Consider the following 16,973-nt stretch of genomic DNA (forward strand, 5'->3'; position numbering starts at 1 on the left):
TTAAAGATTTCTTGGAATTACACTGAGGTATAGGTGAGATAGCAGGCAAACAAGGGTTTGGCTTTTTCCTCCTTATTATTCTTGCTGCTTGGTTTTCTTATAGCTGAATGGTATCTAAGATTCAATGCTAGTCATTTTTCATCAGCATCATTAGAGTATAGTCCTGAGTTCTGTTAGCTCCCTCCTGAGATACACTATCAAAATACCAATTTCCCATATTTTTATTCCCTGTGCCAAGCAAAAGGAGACTTGTACTTTTAGATTCATGGGTATTCTTTCCTGATAGTTCTTAGAGAGAATTTACTCAATCTGGGATGGCTAATCTTCTATGAAGGGGCAACAATTTCTAGAGAAATCTAGAAATGACACTTTATGCCAGACTGTCATGTGCTCACTTTGCTGGGTCTAAAGCTGCCCTGCTGTTCCTACTCTGAAAGACCTGTTCACAATGGTGATCGGTGACCATTCTGAAATCTGAAGTATGACTCTACCCAGAGAATAATTCTTCTATATAGGTTGCTTATAAACACAAATCTTAAGATAGATACCTGCTACTTTATTAAAATTCCTGCACGTCAAGTAATCAAAAAGCTCTCTCTGTCTCATGGGCAGGACTGTTTGCACATTTTCTCAGATATCTTTGGCATCTGCCTCAGAGCTTGTAGTACTGTGTAATATATCTGAGAATATTTCTAATGTGCCACCTCATGGAAAGGAGGTGATTAAAAACTTACTCCTCACTCATCCCAGAGCTAAGAAGTATAAGAAGCAGTTGCAGGCTCAAAAGCATTTAAGATGATCTAAAAAAATATATACTGCTTCTGACTGATTGTATTGTGGGAGCTTCCCTGCCTCTGTGCCCACATCTGACACTTCGGAACACTGAATGGTGGTTTTGACCCAAGGCACCACTGGATTCTCTCAGGGCCAGGAGGCTGGGCTAGGTGGACCACTGACCTTGTGTAAAGCTAGTGAACAAGCTTAGTGTTCACTCACTGGTGAAAAGGCACAGTAAGAACCTGCACAGAAGGCAAGCTGTTGGCCACTGACTCCCCTGTAACATAAAGTTGGGGACTGGGAGCAGGCATTCTCCCCAGGGACAAAAGCCAGGAACTTAGCAGTGCTAAGCCCTGCAGCTGAATGACCACAAGGCAGTAGTGCGTTTCACTCCCCATCTGACAGAAAGGACAAGTCACTAGCTGGGCTTACAAGCCAGATGACAGACCACTCATCCCAGCAAGAGGCTGATTGCAGCCAGAGGCATGGCTTGATGGCGGCATTACCTTGGAAAGCTAACAGCGTTGTGAGCCCTGCCTAAATTCAAGGCTTGGTCTGGTAAATGTGCAGTGCCTGATCTGTGCTGATGACTGATTCACAGTCACTTAAAGGTGGGGGCTCTTTACCAGTAACTGAATGACCAGAACCTTCAGCATGTCATTCTCTCTCCAGAGGAATCTACTTTATTTTTTCCCACCACCACAGTCTTGTTAGAGGACTGTAATGGGTGTTGCAATCTTACATCCTTCCACTTCCATGTTCTCAAAGTCCAGGGAAAGATTTTTGTGTTCTCTCTGGAGTTTGTTTTTAGTGCCTTCATGTTTTCCAAATGTATTTGTGTATAAATTTGTTGAGTTGGTATTTTCTCATGTATTTATTTTTTAACTTTAGTTGAAGAGTGGACTTTTCAATGCCAGGCAGAGGAAGTGTATTCTTATTTTCTATCAGCCTGCCCACACTACTCTTACTAGAAAGCTGCGTGCACACGCGCATCCTTCTTGTTAAATCCCGTTTTTCCCAGAAAGTGATTTAGAAACCTCTGTGTCTTCAAAGCCATGGCTGTCTGGCATGAAGCTGTCAGACCTTGCCCAGCTATAGTTGCTGGGCATCATGAGTTGAATTTTCAGCAGAAGCCAGGATTTGTATTCACAGTGATTGTAATAAGCTAAAACAACCACACTGGTTGGTTGTGGTTTTTTCCATCATGGTACTGAATTTACACTAATTATGTTATTCTGAACTGACCTTTAAAACTTAATAAATTTGATCCATGAGAAAAAGTGTCCACAGTTACTATGATTACTTTTCTTGCAGTGCATTTTGAGATTACTCTGCAGCAGCACAGAGTGCTGCTACATATGGACCACTAATCAAATTTCCTGATTAGGTGAAATTCTAGACTTTCAGCAAAGTTTCCTCATGCCAATTGCAGTAATAATTGTTACATCATTTCTGCTCAAGGGAATCACTCAAATGCTTCAGATATAATTTCATTTCTAAACTGACTGTATAATTAAATAATACAGTATAGCCAGCAGTAATCTTTCTCCATATTTAAATGCAAATTTTACTGGTTAGCAGCAGGAGCCATAGAATCCCTAATTGGTTGCAGTTAATAATATATTATGACTAAAAAATGTTAACATTAAGGTTGTGAAGTAGAGCACTTAGAAGTTAGGCAGTGTCAGCATTAGTATTGCCCAGGCAACTTCCATTTTCCTGCCATTTGTTTAAATGCAAGTTTCAGTTTTTATGTACACAATCATTGTTCTTTTTTTGTTCCTAAGTCCACTGTCTCATTCAGTAAACTGGTAGGAATTCCAGATTTCTTTTTATCTTCCTCATTAAGAGCATGGCTCCAAATCTTGTTTAATTCAAATTATCCAAGCATTGCATAGAACATTTTCATTCCTTTTGTCTTGTGTTTCTATGGTGTTTTTACCACATTTGAACACTATATCAAACAGGGATGTGAGTGTCATGTTGCCTAAGTCTTGTTTTTAGGGAGACATGCATTTTTAGGAACCCAGGCCCTTTTCATAGGAATGCAGGCTGCTGAAGTGATTACTAAGATGTGGGGAAGGTAAAATGCTTCTGAAAGGGTTGTGCAAACACAGGATGCTGAACAGGGAGATCTAGATTGCACTGGCAGGCATCCCTAGAATGCATCTTCTGCAGGGCCAGAAGAAAATAATTCATTTTCAACCACTTTTGTACAGTCAGGTCTTAATCCCATTCTGGGTTTATTGCTGATAAACTCCCTGCTTTTCTTTCAAAGTTGTCTAAAAAATGCTCACCAATGACAAAAGCTTTGGGACACATTTTTCAGAAATAAGAGCATTTCCCAATTTTGCTATTACAAATACCACACCATACTTCATCATAGAATCAGAACAGTTTGGGTTCGAAGGAACCTTAAAGATCATCTTGTTCCAACCCTTCCGCCATGGGCAGGGACATCTTCCACTGGACCAGGTTGCTCAGAGCTCCATCCAGCTTGCTCTCGAATGCAACCAGGGATGGGACATCCACAGCTTCTCTGGGGAGCCTGTTCCAGTGCCTCACCACCTTCACAGTAGAGGATTTTTTCTAATATGTATTCTAAACATATTCCCTTTCAGTGTGAAGCCATTCCCCCTTGTCTTGTCACTACATGCTCTTATAAATCGTCTCTCTTAGTGACAAATGCCCAGCTGTGCTGTAGAAGTGCTGAGCTCCCTGGCAGTAGCACCCTGGGCAGTTAGCTTGAAAACTGTGCTGGGAAAAGCTGGGCCAAACCTTGTTCGAGCAGCTTGCTCAGTGCCATGTGTGTTAGATCCTGAAGCTGGGACACTGGCCACTTTTCCAAGGCTGTATGCAAATTCTTTGACAAACAGATAATCTTTCTTCCTTTCAATCTCTCCACCTATATGCTATCTGTCTTTTGCAAAAATAAGTTACAACTCTAGACAGGCGAGTTTTACTTAGCCAAACCTGGAGTCATCATCCTTGCAGCCCCATCCTGTATACAAAAGAAGGTAGCGTCCTGAAGAAAAAGAATAACAGTTTAGGGTTTATACTGAAAAATTATTTCCTTTGCCTGAAAATCTGGTGGTGTCTCTTGTGCTAGATCAAGTGGTATTACTGTGCACCTTTTACCTTTTTTGTACTCGCAAAAAATTCTGAAACAGAAAAACCAGGATCCAGTCCTTTGCTTTGTGTCTTTCAAATGAGGATCTGCAATGACAAACAGTGTTGAGCCAGGACTATTTCAGTGTTCATGAGTTTGAGTTTGAAGTCTTATTGATCTGCTTACTGGGGCCACATTTGTCTATAAATTTCTGTTTTTCAAAAGAACCTTGAAAGCCAGTTTCTGTCAGAGCTGTATTAACCAAAGAGGAGTAATTGCAATTACTGATTTAATTTACGGGTTGTAATATGTAGTAACCTGAATTTTTATTTTCAAGGTTTTCTAAGAGAAAGAAGTTTTTCTTGTTGATTGGTAAAGCAGCTAAGAGACTAAACCCCCCGTATTCTACTGCATAATGACATTTCTGAGGGCACCACAGGGGCTATACCCAGTCTGGACCCTGGCAACCCCAAGGGAATTACCCACAGTGTCTGACAGCAAGGCAGGAAATGCCTGTTAGCCAGCAGTTGCAAAGTCATTATTTCAGTTTGCACTTCTGGAACTGAATGTTTTGGTTACTCCCAAATCCTATTTTAGGGCCCTACATGTCTTCTTTAGTTCCATAGATGCACATTACTTTCAACAAGTATATAGCTCAATGCACACTTACTTTGATTTTTAATTTGTTGTTGAACAATTTCTTTCTAATCTACTAGATAATTCCTATTTACTCTGAACTTGTATATAGATGCATCTTGTTGGAAAGTAGAGTTAATAAACCATAGAGGAAAACATGTTTATTAGTTGTCTTAAACATGCTGTATACTTTAAAAAAAGGTCATTTATGAAACATTTTGCATTTCAAATAATTTATTAAGCAAGGGAAACATTAACTAAAGAAATTGATGTATCGATTAATGAAATTGATTGATTCATTCTGGTCACTGAGGGCCATGTGCTGTTTAATATAATTTGGCATAAAAACTCTCAATCTGCTTGGACACTTTTGAGTACATCAGCAAGAATTTATCTGTAACTTTATATACTTAGTATGTTCTGCAAATCTGTCCTAATGCCGTTCAGGTTCTTAAAATTAGTGTATCTCATCTTTTGCCACCTGGATTTTATTTGCTGTTACAGGAAAAAAATGCAGCCTGTTCTTCTTGATCCCTTTTGAAGACTAAAACAGATTATTCCAAGTAAAGAAATTTTTCTCTCAGAACTTTCTAACAAAGCTAAAAATCTAAGTTGTCTGTAAGCTGGTGCTGGATTCGGTGACCCAGCTGATCCCTTATGTCTTATGTTCTTAATGTGACTGAGGTCATTATTTTTCTTAACTCTAGAAACTAAGAACTTGCATTTTTGACAACAGGAATGACAATGTTTTCATTATTGTTAAAAATGAAAGAAATAAAATATATATGCGTGTAGGTATGCCTCAGTTTGTAGGAGTGGGACAGAATCAATCATGAAGTAGGCTCATTTGACAGTCAGCACTACAGTAGTTTTCTACCTGAATCCATATATAATTAAGCCAAAGCAGCCCTTAATTGAAAAATTTAAGAAGGCTTGTTTGTTGCATCATTTTAATATATTTAAGTTACTTACTAGATTATAAAAAGACATGTGTGGAGAAGAGAAAATTATTCAAGCCCATACTCCAACCTGAGATTAATGCCTGAAAAGATTATCAGTCTGAAGCCTGCTGACTTAATCACTTTATTCCATTGCTTTATACTTTGACAAAGCAAGCCATGTGTTTACCATGCACACAATCAGTTTACAAGTGAAAAGCATACCAAATATTGTTTAAAATTATAGCAGGTAGATATTCTAAAACCAAAAGTTGTTTGTCTTGAAATTGCTTATTGACACATGAGAGCCAAAATTGTCTTTCTGACAGCCATTTCAGCTGAAGGTGGGTAAACTGTTTAGCTTGAGAAAAAGCATTTCGAATGTTCTAATTAGCAACTGAATTTCTGCAGTGATTTACAGTCAGCTGGAGTTGGATGTGGATACTAGATGAAGCCAGGTTGGCTCTGGCATGGACTACAACAGTGAGAAACAGGAGCCAACTTTGGCTTTTCAGCAGATTACTCTGAAATCACAGAATTATGACTAAAACATCATTAGCCCAGTGTTTTGTTTTTGAAACTGAGGTTGGGGCTAGTCCAGGTCTCACTGAAATATTTTAGGATTTTTGCCACAGGTTTTGGGCAATTGGCCCACTTTGAGTTCTGAACACATAAGAACCCTTTGACAATTACTGAGCCTCCCAAACATTCCAATTCAGTGTCTCTTAAATATTTAGGTATTGCTATCAGCAGAATCATTTCCACAAAGTCAAATTTCTTGTTTTTATAACTGCCTGCTATTTGCTTTATTATTTTTGGTGAACTACCCTGACTCAGACTTGCAATGCCCTCTATTATATTCCCAACTGAATGTTTTCTTGTTTAGGGTTGGCCGTGAAAGTGCATTTATTTTTGAAAGTCATTCCACATGTTCCCATCCTTTGTTTGCACAGCTGTAAAAGAAGATAACTTAATGGAAATAGTCTTTCAAACAAGAAAGAATCATCTTCCAAGACAGCCATTTCATTTCCTTTGTGCTCCAGCAGCATCTACAGCTTCATTATTAGGTTTCCTTGGGCCTCTGAAATGAAAATCAATGTTTTTCTTATTATGTGGCATAGATTAGGTTTTTGGGTTGATGATACCTGCAGATCTACACTGTGTGAGCACACAAAGTATGTAATTTATTGACAGCTGGAAAGCCGTTTTGGCATTACTACATTTTAACATTACTAATTGTCACCATTTTTCTCACATGCTGTAAGACTGCAGGTGACCCTAAGAAGAGAACAAGACTTTCATATGGAAGGCAGCTGTGTAGATCTCTCATTAACTATAAATAATAAGTTATAAAGCATAGTTTGATATAAAAATAATTCAATTTCACTTCTAATACATAATTTTTCTGAAAGTGAAGAATGTCGGGTTTAGTAGCATGTATTCTTCAAATGAGGCCTACAGGTATGAAATAAAACTGATTTAAACACATTCTCATCACAGAACTTAACAGAATGAATGCTACTAAATGAAACCAATAGTATTTTGGTGGAATGAGGTGAAACCATTGATAATTTGTATTTATCATGTCTGCTCTCATATGTACATGGAGAAAAGACCATAGCCCAGAGCACAACTAGTCAGGAAAAATTAGCACCTGGACAAAGACCACAGTCTTTGGATCTTGTTTATTCCCGCAGATGGGAACAATCTCACTCCATCCAGTTCTTTGAGTCTCATTTGATTTTCATTAGAACACACAGACTTTACTAATCACTTTTCCCTTTTCTAATGTGGTGACAGTGCTGTCAAACGTATCAAGAAATGTGTCAATTCAGATAAAAATTGCATGTAAATATTTCCTGATATTTTCCAGTCAGTGAGGTATTTTGTTATACTAATTTTCTTTGCAATCTGAGGCCTAAACAACCTGAGTGTGTCTTGTTGTGTACATAGTGTTCACACAATGTGCAGTGCATGTTGTTGCCTCAGGCATGGCTATGTGAGGGCAGGGCTGTGAGTGAAGCTTGAATGGGGGTTTGAAACATCATCTCCTCAGTGTTCTCCTTCAGTAAGTGCCTGCTGCCCGTTCCTCCCCTACTTTCCTCCTGCACTGCTGTGGGCAGCACTGTGCGTGCAGCCAGGTACTGCAGACCAGTTGCTGTGCCCCAGCTCTGCGGTCTGGCTTTGCAAGATCTCATTTTCTGTAACCATCCTGTAAACTTCCCTCTTTGGGGAGGAGGAACTCCATGATGCAGGCAAGTCCCACTGAGGGGCTGAGCAGATGTTCTTGAGCACATCAATTTTGTACTTAGGAGAGCACAGTGTTCTCTTAACTTATTTTTCTCCCTTTAAGAGGATTTGGGGCTTAGACTGTTTAAAAGTTCTGTGAAAGACAGTCAGCACTCTCACAAAACACTTTGAGGAAAGTGAGAGGTGATGTGATCTCCATAGCAAAGCAGCGAGGCCTGGGCATTCCAGATGTCACTTCCTGGCTTTGCATTCTTGGTTGCTCATGAGATACCATGTTCAGTGCCAGGGCTGAGATCTTGTCCTTAGCAATGTCTCACAGGCTTGTTAAATACCAGGTACTATGAGTTTAGTCTTGTAAAATCTTCTTGACTTCTCTGGATAAGTTGGTGCCTATTAATTTGGGTTAATGCAGGTGATTTACAAGGCCAAAGAGTGCTGTCGCTCTTTTTCACCTCTGACTATTTTCATTTGAGAGGAAATCAATAGACAGCAAATAGATAAAATTTCTTCGTCAAAAAAAGATTGGCATCTTCAGGCATGTTTGACAATGTCCTTGTTACAGAGCCAAGCCCAGTGGTCCTTTCAAACATCAGCTTATTCAACATTTTTGTGGTTTCCTTGTCATCAGTGCTTTTTTTGGACAGCATCTTTGTTCACTCCTGGATGCTAATTTTTTTTTCATTCTCAGTCCTCTTTAATTTACAGATTCAAAATAACCTGTTTCATCCCCACTGTGTGTGCTTTGGACAGCTTCCATTATTTCCCTATTCAGACACCCCAAGGAAAGGTTTAATTCTTTATAAATTCTTCTTTAGATTTCTTACAAAGGAAGAGCAGCTTACATGTCTATCAGTAGGCCATAGCCTCTCACCTATAGCAATAGGTAGAGATTGATAGTAGTTATGTTCATTAAAACCTTTAAATTTGAATTATTCAATGAGAAGTCACTGAAATTACAAAACCATTCACTGTCAATATCAATTAACTATTGAAAAGACTGTACATTTTGCGTTGGCTATCAAGGAATTTTTTGGGTCTTTATTCAATCCTGTCAGAAATTCTGGCTTACCTGTGAGAAAGCAAAGCCATAGACAAAATTCATAAAACAAATCACTGGTAGAATAAACAGCAGGATTCATCTCCCATGGCCTGGCTAAGAGAATGGGATGTACGTAGGTTATAAAGAAGTAGTGTGGGATTAACATAGACTTCTTAGAACTTCTGTGTAGGCATATTTGAGGTAAGGTGTCAGGTGCTGACAGCTCAGTTCAGTGTCCTGCATTGAAGAGCCATCTCCAGGCAGCAGGAAATACCACTGATATATTGGCAGCTCAAATACCACCAAGATGTTCTTGTAAAGTAGTTTGCACATTTTCAGTACTTAAAATTTTTACAACAGCATCTTTTGAGAGGACTAGATCAAAGACCAACTGGTGTAATTGAGCAGACACTCAGAACTATAACTACAGAAAGAAATTAGGTTAAATGTTCTGACAAAAGCATATGTTGCCTGGCTTGCTTGAAGACAGAACTTGATGTATCTGTCAATTAAAATCAGAGTATGCTGGCACAAAGTAGATTTCTTTGTTCCTTTGCACCTTCTTTGCTTTACTTGGCTGGGTGAGAGAACACAAACATCTAGCCTTGATGTACTGTGATTCAAATATTAACAGGAGTGATAACATTTCTGAAGAAGATATAAGTAAGCAGAACTATTATGTTAATGTAAAATCTCAGCACAGTAGCCTTTAGGCATAACTATGAGAACACTGTGACCAGACTTACACTCAGAGGAAACTGGGTCTGGGGAAGGACCTCAAAAGCTCAGCTAGGCCAGCCTCATAAAGCTGATGCCAGATTCAACATGGCCTAAATTGTTCCAGGATACTTAATTCGTCTGTACTAAATAATCTTGGATGTTGAAGACATCACATGACCTCGCCTGCCTTCCCAGGAACTCTCTTCTACTGTTCTTGCTGTTAGGAAGTTTTTCGTAGTGTCTAGCACCAAACTTTTGTGCTGCAATTTTTTTTTGTCCTCCATACTTAAAACTGACTTTACCATAATGCTGGAGGGAGGTAGGAGAAATAAATTAAGTGATTTGGGGGGTATAAAGAGCACTTCGTGTGGGTGCAGCTTTTTCTGGCAAAGCTGAGTTTTTGCAGGTACTGTTTTTGTATTTCTGAGAGACTAGAATGGTCTCTTCCAGATGAAAACTGCACAAACTGGCACAGCTGCCCTTGAAAACCACTGTTATAACAAATCTTATTGAAGTACACATTCAGGTAGTGTTAAGGCTTTGTATTTTTGGACTCACATGAACATTAATCTGTAATTAACTTGAGACAAGTTCTGGGCTATTGTCTCGTAAGAGGTGAGAGTGGCAGGTCACTTTTACATAAGTTTTTCCATAGGGACAATGACCCAGGGACTCTACTGAGCATTATTTCTAGTACAAATGTGTTAAGATGCTAAATATTGATACAATTATAAAGTTTCCATGATATTCACTGTATCAGGAGGAAATTATTCTGGCCAGAGGTGCTGATGCAGAAGCAAATTGTACTCACATACAAATTTCACAAGGATATTTCTGACCAGCCCCACATCCATCAGGATTTGGGAGAACTGGAGTTCTTCCTGTGAATGCCATGTTTCCACCTTCAATTCTGTCTGAAGGGTTTTCTAGACAGGACCAATGATGGGGATGTGGTTACTTAGCAAAAAGGCCACTTCAACTCCTGATTCTGCAGTTCAGTGGCTGAAAGTCTTCATGTCTGTGTCTACACCTGCATGTTTTGTGTAATGGCACACAGAGTTTCAGAGTAAATGTTTGTATTTCAAAGCAAGATGCTTGTATTTCTAATACCCTCTGCCTGTTACATGTGGGCAGAAACATTCCTTCTTCTGGGTTTTCAGAAATACTTCATATCTGGGTATCTTTGTGTCCAGACAAAGAATAAAGAATGAAGGAAATGTAGTGAGATGTCCATTACACTACCATTGAGAATATCTATTTCCTCTTCTCATCCTAGTCTAAGCTGAATCCATTAAACCCCAATGATGCACATGTTCAGCAATTTTTCAGTAGCTGCTGAGAGGTGCTTGTGTTTTCTGAGTCCTCCTGTTACTGTCTCACCATGTGACATTTGAATGCTGCACTAGTCCACATTTTCTGTCTCTTTTTTTAAATGCTGGGAAATGTTTCTGAGGATCTTCATGGTTTTGAGAGCTCACAGATCTTGATTATTCAGCTTTTTTTATTTCAAACCTTTGGGGTTTGGCTCTAATATTTCAGAAAAGATTAATGGACTTGCTTCTTCTCCCGGGAGCATATACTATCACCAGAGCAGAGATATGGAAACTGACAACACCACCTGGAACTAATCCCTACCAAACTATATGAAAGAGTATTTAAACTGGAGTTTTCTGCTTAGAGGCCATGAGAGAGTTCTATTGATTTGTCATCTTGTTGTGCTCTTTTTCTAACTGTTTTGACATATCTTCAGCTGGGATAAATGAGCATCATCAGTGAAAAAAAAAGCTTCTTAAAATGTCTTGAAAATTTGGCCATTTAGTAATGAAGTTTTTAAGCCAAAAAAACCCAAACCCAAACAAAAAAAAAGCTAAAATAAACCAAAAAAAAAACCCCGGCATATCAGTTGTGTTCATCCTGGCTTTGTATCTAATGGGTGTTTAGCTATTCTAAAAGTGCTATAGATTAGATTGTTTTAGAGTTTGGAGATGTTCTTTTAGTATTATAGTATTTTTTGGTAGGTTGAGGCTATCCTTTTCAGGAAACACTGGCATTTAGGTACCTGTGTTATCCATGACCCTTCCTCAGTGCAGGACAGACTTAACTAAGATACGCCTCAGCTTTAAGGATCTAAAAATAACAGATGGGATCCATCTGCCTGCCATGCATAGACAGGAAGCAGCCTGCTCCCTTCACCTACTTGATGTTATCTTCAGCCTCAGGATGTTATCTGACTTCTTCTTAAGACACAAAAATAGTTGTGGAGAAACAAAACCAAATACCTTGCAGCAATTGTAGAGCTTCTGTAACTTATTTCCAGTAGCTTTATTAGGATGAACTTATGTGTTGTCTGGTGCTTGATTTGGTAGCCAGTATTCCCAGTGTGCTTGATAATGGCTTCATGCAGTACCATATTTGACAAGGTCATTTTTAGTTTATGTTGTATTTTCAGGAAACCAACTCAGTTCACAGGTTATGCATTTTTAACAGGTATCGAAATGGGTGAGGAGTAGCTGAGGCATAAATACACACTGAAGTAGTAGTTGTGTTTTTAGGTTATGTGTTATTGAGAGAATGTTACAGTATCCCTGCCTGTATGACACCCATTCCAAGCCTTGTGAAGAATTCTTTGCTACTGTTGTTTGTTCTTGCCTGACAAGTACAGCCAGCATAAGCCAGGATTATTTGTGTGGCTGGAGCCAGTTCTGGTACCTTTATTCATTGAAAAATGAACTTCTGCTTCAACATCCATAGAGTTTCTGAAACACTAAATAACTAGAAAAATACTAGTAAAGGGATGCTGTTTGCATCACTGTAGGGATGCATCACCATCAGAATGCTCTCCTAGCATTACCTTGTCATCCTGCTGTTTCACTCTCTTTCCACCTGCTGATTGTAGCTGAAGTGCGAGACACAGTTGTTTCATTTCTGAGACACTAAATACATGCAAAAAATTGGCTTCTCCACAAAGCATTAATTAAAAAAAAAAAACCAACAAACAATAACCCCATAAAAAACCCATACCCCAAAAAATGCTAAATTGTTTTAATTTTTTTTGTTTCATTTTAGTCTTGGAACTGAACCAGGTGATTATTCCCACTTACGGAACTGTGCCGGAGCAGCAAAGCCTTCATACTCCTGAATGGGTGGGTACCTGTTTACTTTAACTGTGACTACCTGTAAAATTTTCTCTTGTAGATATGCAACAACCCAGCAGCTGCTCCAGAAGACTAGCATTCCTTTGCATTTGCAGCACATGCAGTTCATCTGTGTGATTAAATCTGAGTTGCTGTTATCCCCATTTCCCTAAAAGTACCTGAAGTCATTGACTCAGATCTGAAAGCACAGGTTGTCACAGGCACTCGACTCAGTTACAAGTGACCAATATAAACTCACTATAAACTGATACATACACATAGACCTCCCCTCTCTATGTAATTTTGTTCACAAATGTATAGGACTTCTCTGTGTGTATACAAGAATAAATAGTTCTGAACACACCCTACACATAAACACACATACCCTGTAAATTCATATACACCCAAGTATTAGTACACTGACGTGTGAGTTCAGGATTCATTTTTACAGAAAGCTTGGACACCAAGAAATTCCTTACTCCAGAGACTGAACTGACAAGAAGGAAAAAGACCTAGAGGTGTCTGTTCCCTTTGTCCAAAGTTCAAGGTTCCCATCTCACCTAAGATTTTCTGCAGCTAATGGGCTGCTGGCTCTAGCTCAAGGACGCCTGTCTCAGATCTCATAGGAAACCAATACCCAAAGTAACTGGAAATGAGTTTTCTTGTGGGAGGTGGACACCCTCACCTCCCCTGCCCCTGTTTTGCAGCAGGGTGTTCATTTGAAGCTGTTTAAACACTTTTGAAGCATGAGGTGCAACCAAGAGCTTCCATCTCCCAACTGAGTGCCCAGACTTGGATGTTATAGAAACCCTTCTTGGAGTCTCCTTGTGGTTCATTGAATATTTTTATGTATTTCTGGGAAGTGAAATAGCATCAAAATAGCTGGATTGTCATATGCCTTGTAGTTAGAGCAGTTTCCTCTGAGTAGTCTTGGTAGAATTTATTTCTACTGAAAATAGATGGTCAGAATAAATTTTTTTTTTTGGTCACTCATGTTTGCCAGCAATTGTAGTTTCTTCTCAGTTTTGGCAGCATCTTTGCCCTGCTCCTTCTGTGTCAAGTCCTTCTTGTTGATCACTAGATATTTCAGCGGGTTGGAGGAGCCAGAAAGATAAAATTGAGATCTACTGAACCTGCCTGCTAAATGAATTAGGGCTAATTGTATCTAGAAACAGAAACTGAAGAGGAAGCCTAACCTGGAATGGTTGAATAGAAGGAAGTACTGCGTCTTTTTGTCTAAACTTAGATTAGGCATTGCAGTCAGAAGTGTTCTGGAAATTTGATTTGATTTTGCAAGTTGTTCTGAGCAGTCAAAACTAAGTAAATTATTGGCTAATAGAAGCAGTCCTATTCTTCTTATGGTGCTTTCTATAATTGCAGGATCATATGCTGAGTTCACCACAAGATCCCTGCCTCATTTGGCACATGAATAGGACAATTATCTCCAAAAAGCCCAAAATCTGTGAGGATATTGTTTGTGGTAGTTCAGCAAGCTTTAAATGTGGCAGGAAATTGCTGCAAAGGAATGAAAGGCTCTTACCACTAGAAAAACTGAGTTTGGTCCTAGATAATTGGACAACCCGTGCTATAGGATTTCTGTGCAAGACTTGTAAAGTCACAGCAAGGATTTTTTTTCCCCTGAGTGCCAAAGGAGAACATCCATGGCACTGTTTGCATTAGCTCAAGAGAGTGACATATGGACCTTCTATTGCTCTTCGAATAGAGACAATTGCTGAACTCTCTGAAAAGATGCCACTGTCCTGGTGTATAAAGCTGTAACTCCAAATTTAGGAGACAGTGAACAGGTTTTGGCATAGATGTTTAGATGCCTTATGTGATCACCATTAAAATCAGAGTTATACCATTACTTTCTCTCCTGGGGGATCTTTTAAAATTAAATTTCACAAGATTTGCAGAACATCGAGATTCTATAAGGAGAATACCAAAGGCATAGTCAGAAGGAAATCCCTATTTTAAGCTTTTGAGCTATTTAGATGAGGTGTAACAAGAAAAAAAAAAAACAAGCAAAAACAAAACAAAACAAAAAACCCCAAGGAAACAAAAAAAGACATTAAATAAAGAAGATAATAAGGAGTATTCCATAACTACAAAGAGCATAGAAATATGGCATGTGATGCTGCAATTTAATCATGTATCATACACAACTTGTACAAGGAAGACAAAACTGCACAGACAGCATTAATTCAAGCTTTTTCCAGCTCATGTTTCGTTTTGCAGCTTATCTGCTTTATTGGTAGATAATTTGAATTTGCATGTAACAATAAGTTTTTTTTGAGAGCGAATATCTGCAGAGAGGAGGCTAACTTCTTCAAACTTTCTATTACTGCTGCCCCTCACATAAAATTTCTTCAGCAAGAAGGCCTCTGGGAAGTTAAAAGAGTGAATTTCCTAGCTCTTGCATCCCAAGAAAGATGGGAGTTGCTGAAAAGCAGGTTTTCAGTGAGCACTTTCTTCATTTTCTTTAAAAGTGAGGCCATTTGGTCTCTCTCTAATCAGGAGTGACTGGAATTCCTCCTGCAGCCAGCAGCGACCTGACACTCAGACAGGAAGTCAAGTGGGTGTCTGGTCCAAACTTAGCTCAGGGGACAAGGCATCCCAATGCCTGGCCAGTTACCAGCTGCTTTCTGCTGACAGAAATGCATGACTGTAATGACACCCCGTATTTTTTCTACTTGTCTTTAGTCTCAGTTTATTTCAGTTTGTTACATAGCTAAAATTCCTTTGCATGTTGAGAAAAGTAAAAAAAATCCCTTTTTCTGATTAAGTGCTTGCTAATATTCGCATTATTGCTAAAAAGAGAACTGAAATAGTCCTCTGTTGTTATTAACAAATATGAGTAATACAGGAAAATGTTAAAGGCACAACAGTTTTATGGCCCTCTGGAGACAGACCAACATTATTATGCAATATGCAAATAAACTTACATCTTCCAGTACTATCTTATATATTATATATATAAATATCATCCAGAAATAAATGCTTGTGTTGGTCTTAATGTCAGAAAGTTGTCTCTACTGGTTGCTCAGAACCTAAAGCAATAAAAAGTCTTTTTAAATGGCTGTGAGAGTAAGAAGAACTTGCTATTTCTGTAACATTTTCTTCAGATGATCTCAAAGTCCTTTATAAATAATTATGTTTCCTGATACCCTGGTAATACAGTTGTTTTTTTTTTTTTTTTCTTTTTATTTCCTTGTTTTAAAGTTTCCTGAGGCAGGTAGAGAGAAATAACTGTGCTCCTAATTAGGCACTCTGAAATTTTCCCCTTTGTAAAACCCACATCTGAAGTGCAACCTGCAAATCCCTCATGTGCCTGTCTCTCAGCCCCAGTGGGAGGATTTTTTGCAGGTGCCTATCAGCAGAGGCAATGTTACACAAGCTCTGCTCTGCTCTCTTCTTTCCCAGTACTGATTTATTCCCTGGCATGCTGCAGGAAGCTATTTTGAAGCAGATCTGAAAATTATGTGAGGTTGCAGACAAGAAGTTTATCCCTCCAGTAATGATTACATTTGGTGCTATTGACAGTCACACCAAAGGCTCTTGCAGGCAAAATAAAGCACTTTTATCTTTCCAGTTAGATAAACCATTCCTGCAGAATCTCTTGTTATTTTAAAAATCCAGTTTACAATACTGTTCTTGTTCAGGGTATAGTAAACAATAAATAGCTGCAATTCCTGCACACATATTTTTCTTTGTGCTTGTCTCAGTGCTGCCCTTCCCACCATTATCAGCACTGAATGCTTAACTATATCATGCCTAGTGAAGCCTGGAAAAGTGAGGCAGGTTTCTTGGCAATGCAACCATTTTTCCTCCCTGGAACATTGCTGTTGTTGAAGGAGCTTTCTGCCTGTGTGTTCTCTGTTAATCTACTGCAGACATCACATGTAGCCATGACTACAGGAGCAGCTCTCAAGAGTGAGACACAGCAGCTCCCTTTGGACACCAGCAAGCCTGGTTATACGTGTGGAGGGGCACACAGAAGTCTCCCTATTGAGGAGCTCTGAATCAAGGGATTGAGGGGGCCCTCCATGATGTGGGCATTTGAAGGCAAACCAGTTCCCTCAGCCTTGTGTGCTGGGGCAAGCTTATCTCTGTGTCCCACTTGACTCTTTTCCAAGTGCTGCTGTGTCCCATGGCCTGGGAGAGCCACTGCTGTTGGCTGGTGATGGCTTGTGCTGGATTACCAGAGTGCAGGAAGCTCCTTATTCCTCTGCCGAAGTGGCCACAAGGGGACACACTCAGGGAATAGGAAGATACTGTGTGTAAAGGAAGGGGAGTGCATGGCAGAGGACTGCTTATGACCAGCACCTTCAGTGTGACTGCATAAGTGCAGCACTTCCCAGCTCCCTCAG

At 39.3% G+C, this 16,973-nt stretch overlaps 1 protein-coding gene across 1 annotated transcript in view; it reads left to right on the forward strand.

The window, feature by feature from the left end:
* The window catches only part of ANO6 (anoctamin 6), a 68,044-nt gene that overhangs the window by 13,701 nt on the left and 37,370 nt on the right, over positions 1-16,973 (forward strand). The window contains 1 exon segment of the mRNA XM_068997938.1: positions 12,536-12,612. Coding sequence (XP_068854039.1) covers positions 12,536-12,612 — 77 coding nt within the window.

This window comes from Aphelocoma coerulescens, chromosome 1A, assembly GCF_041296385.1.
Source record: "Aphelocoma coerulescens isolate FSJ_1873_10779 chromosome 1A, UR_Acoe_1.0, whole genome shotgun sequence".
Classification (NCBI taxonomy): domain Eukaryota; kingdom Metazoa; phylum Chordata; class Aves; order Passeriformes; family Corvidae; genus Aphelocoma; species Aphelocoma coerulescens.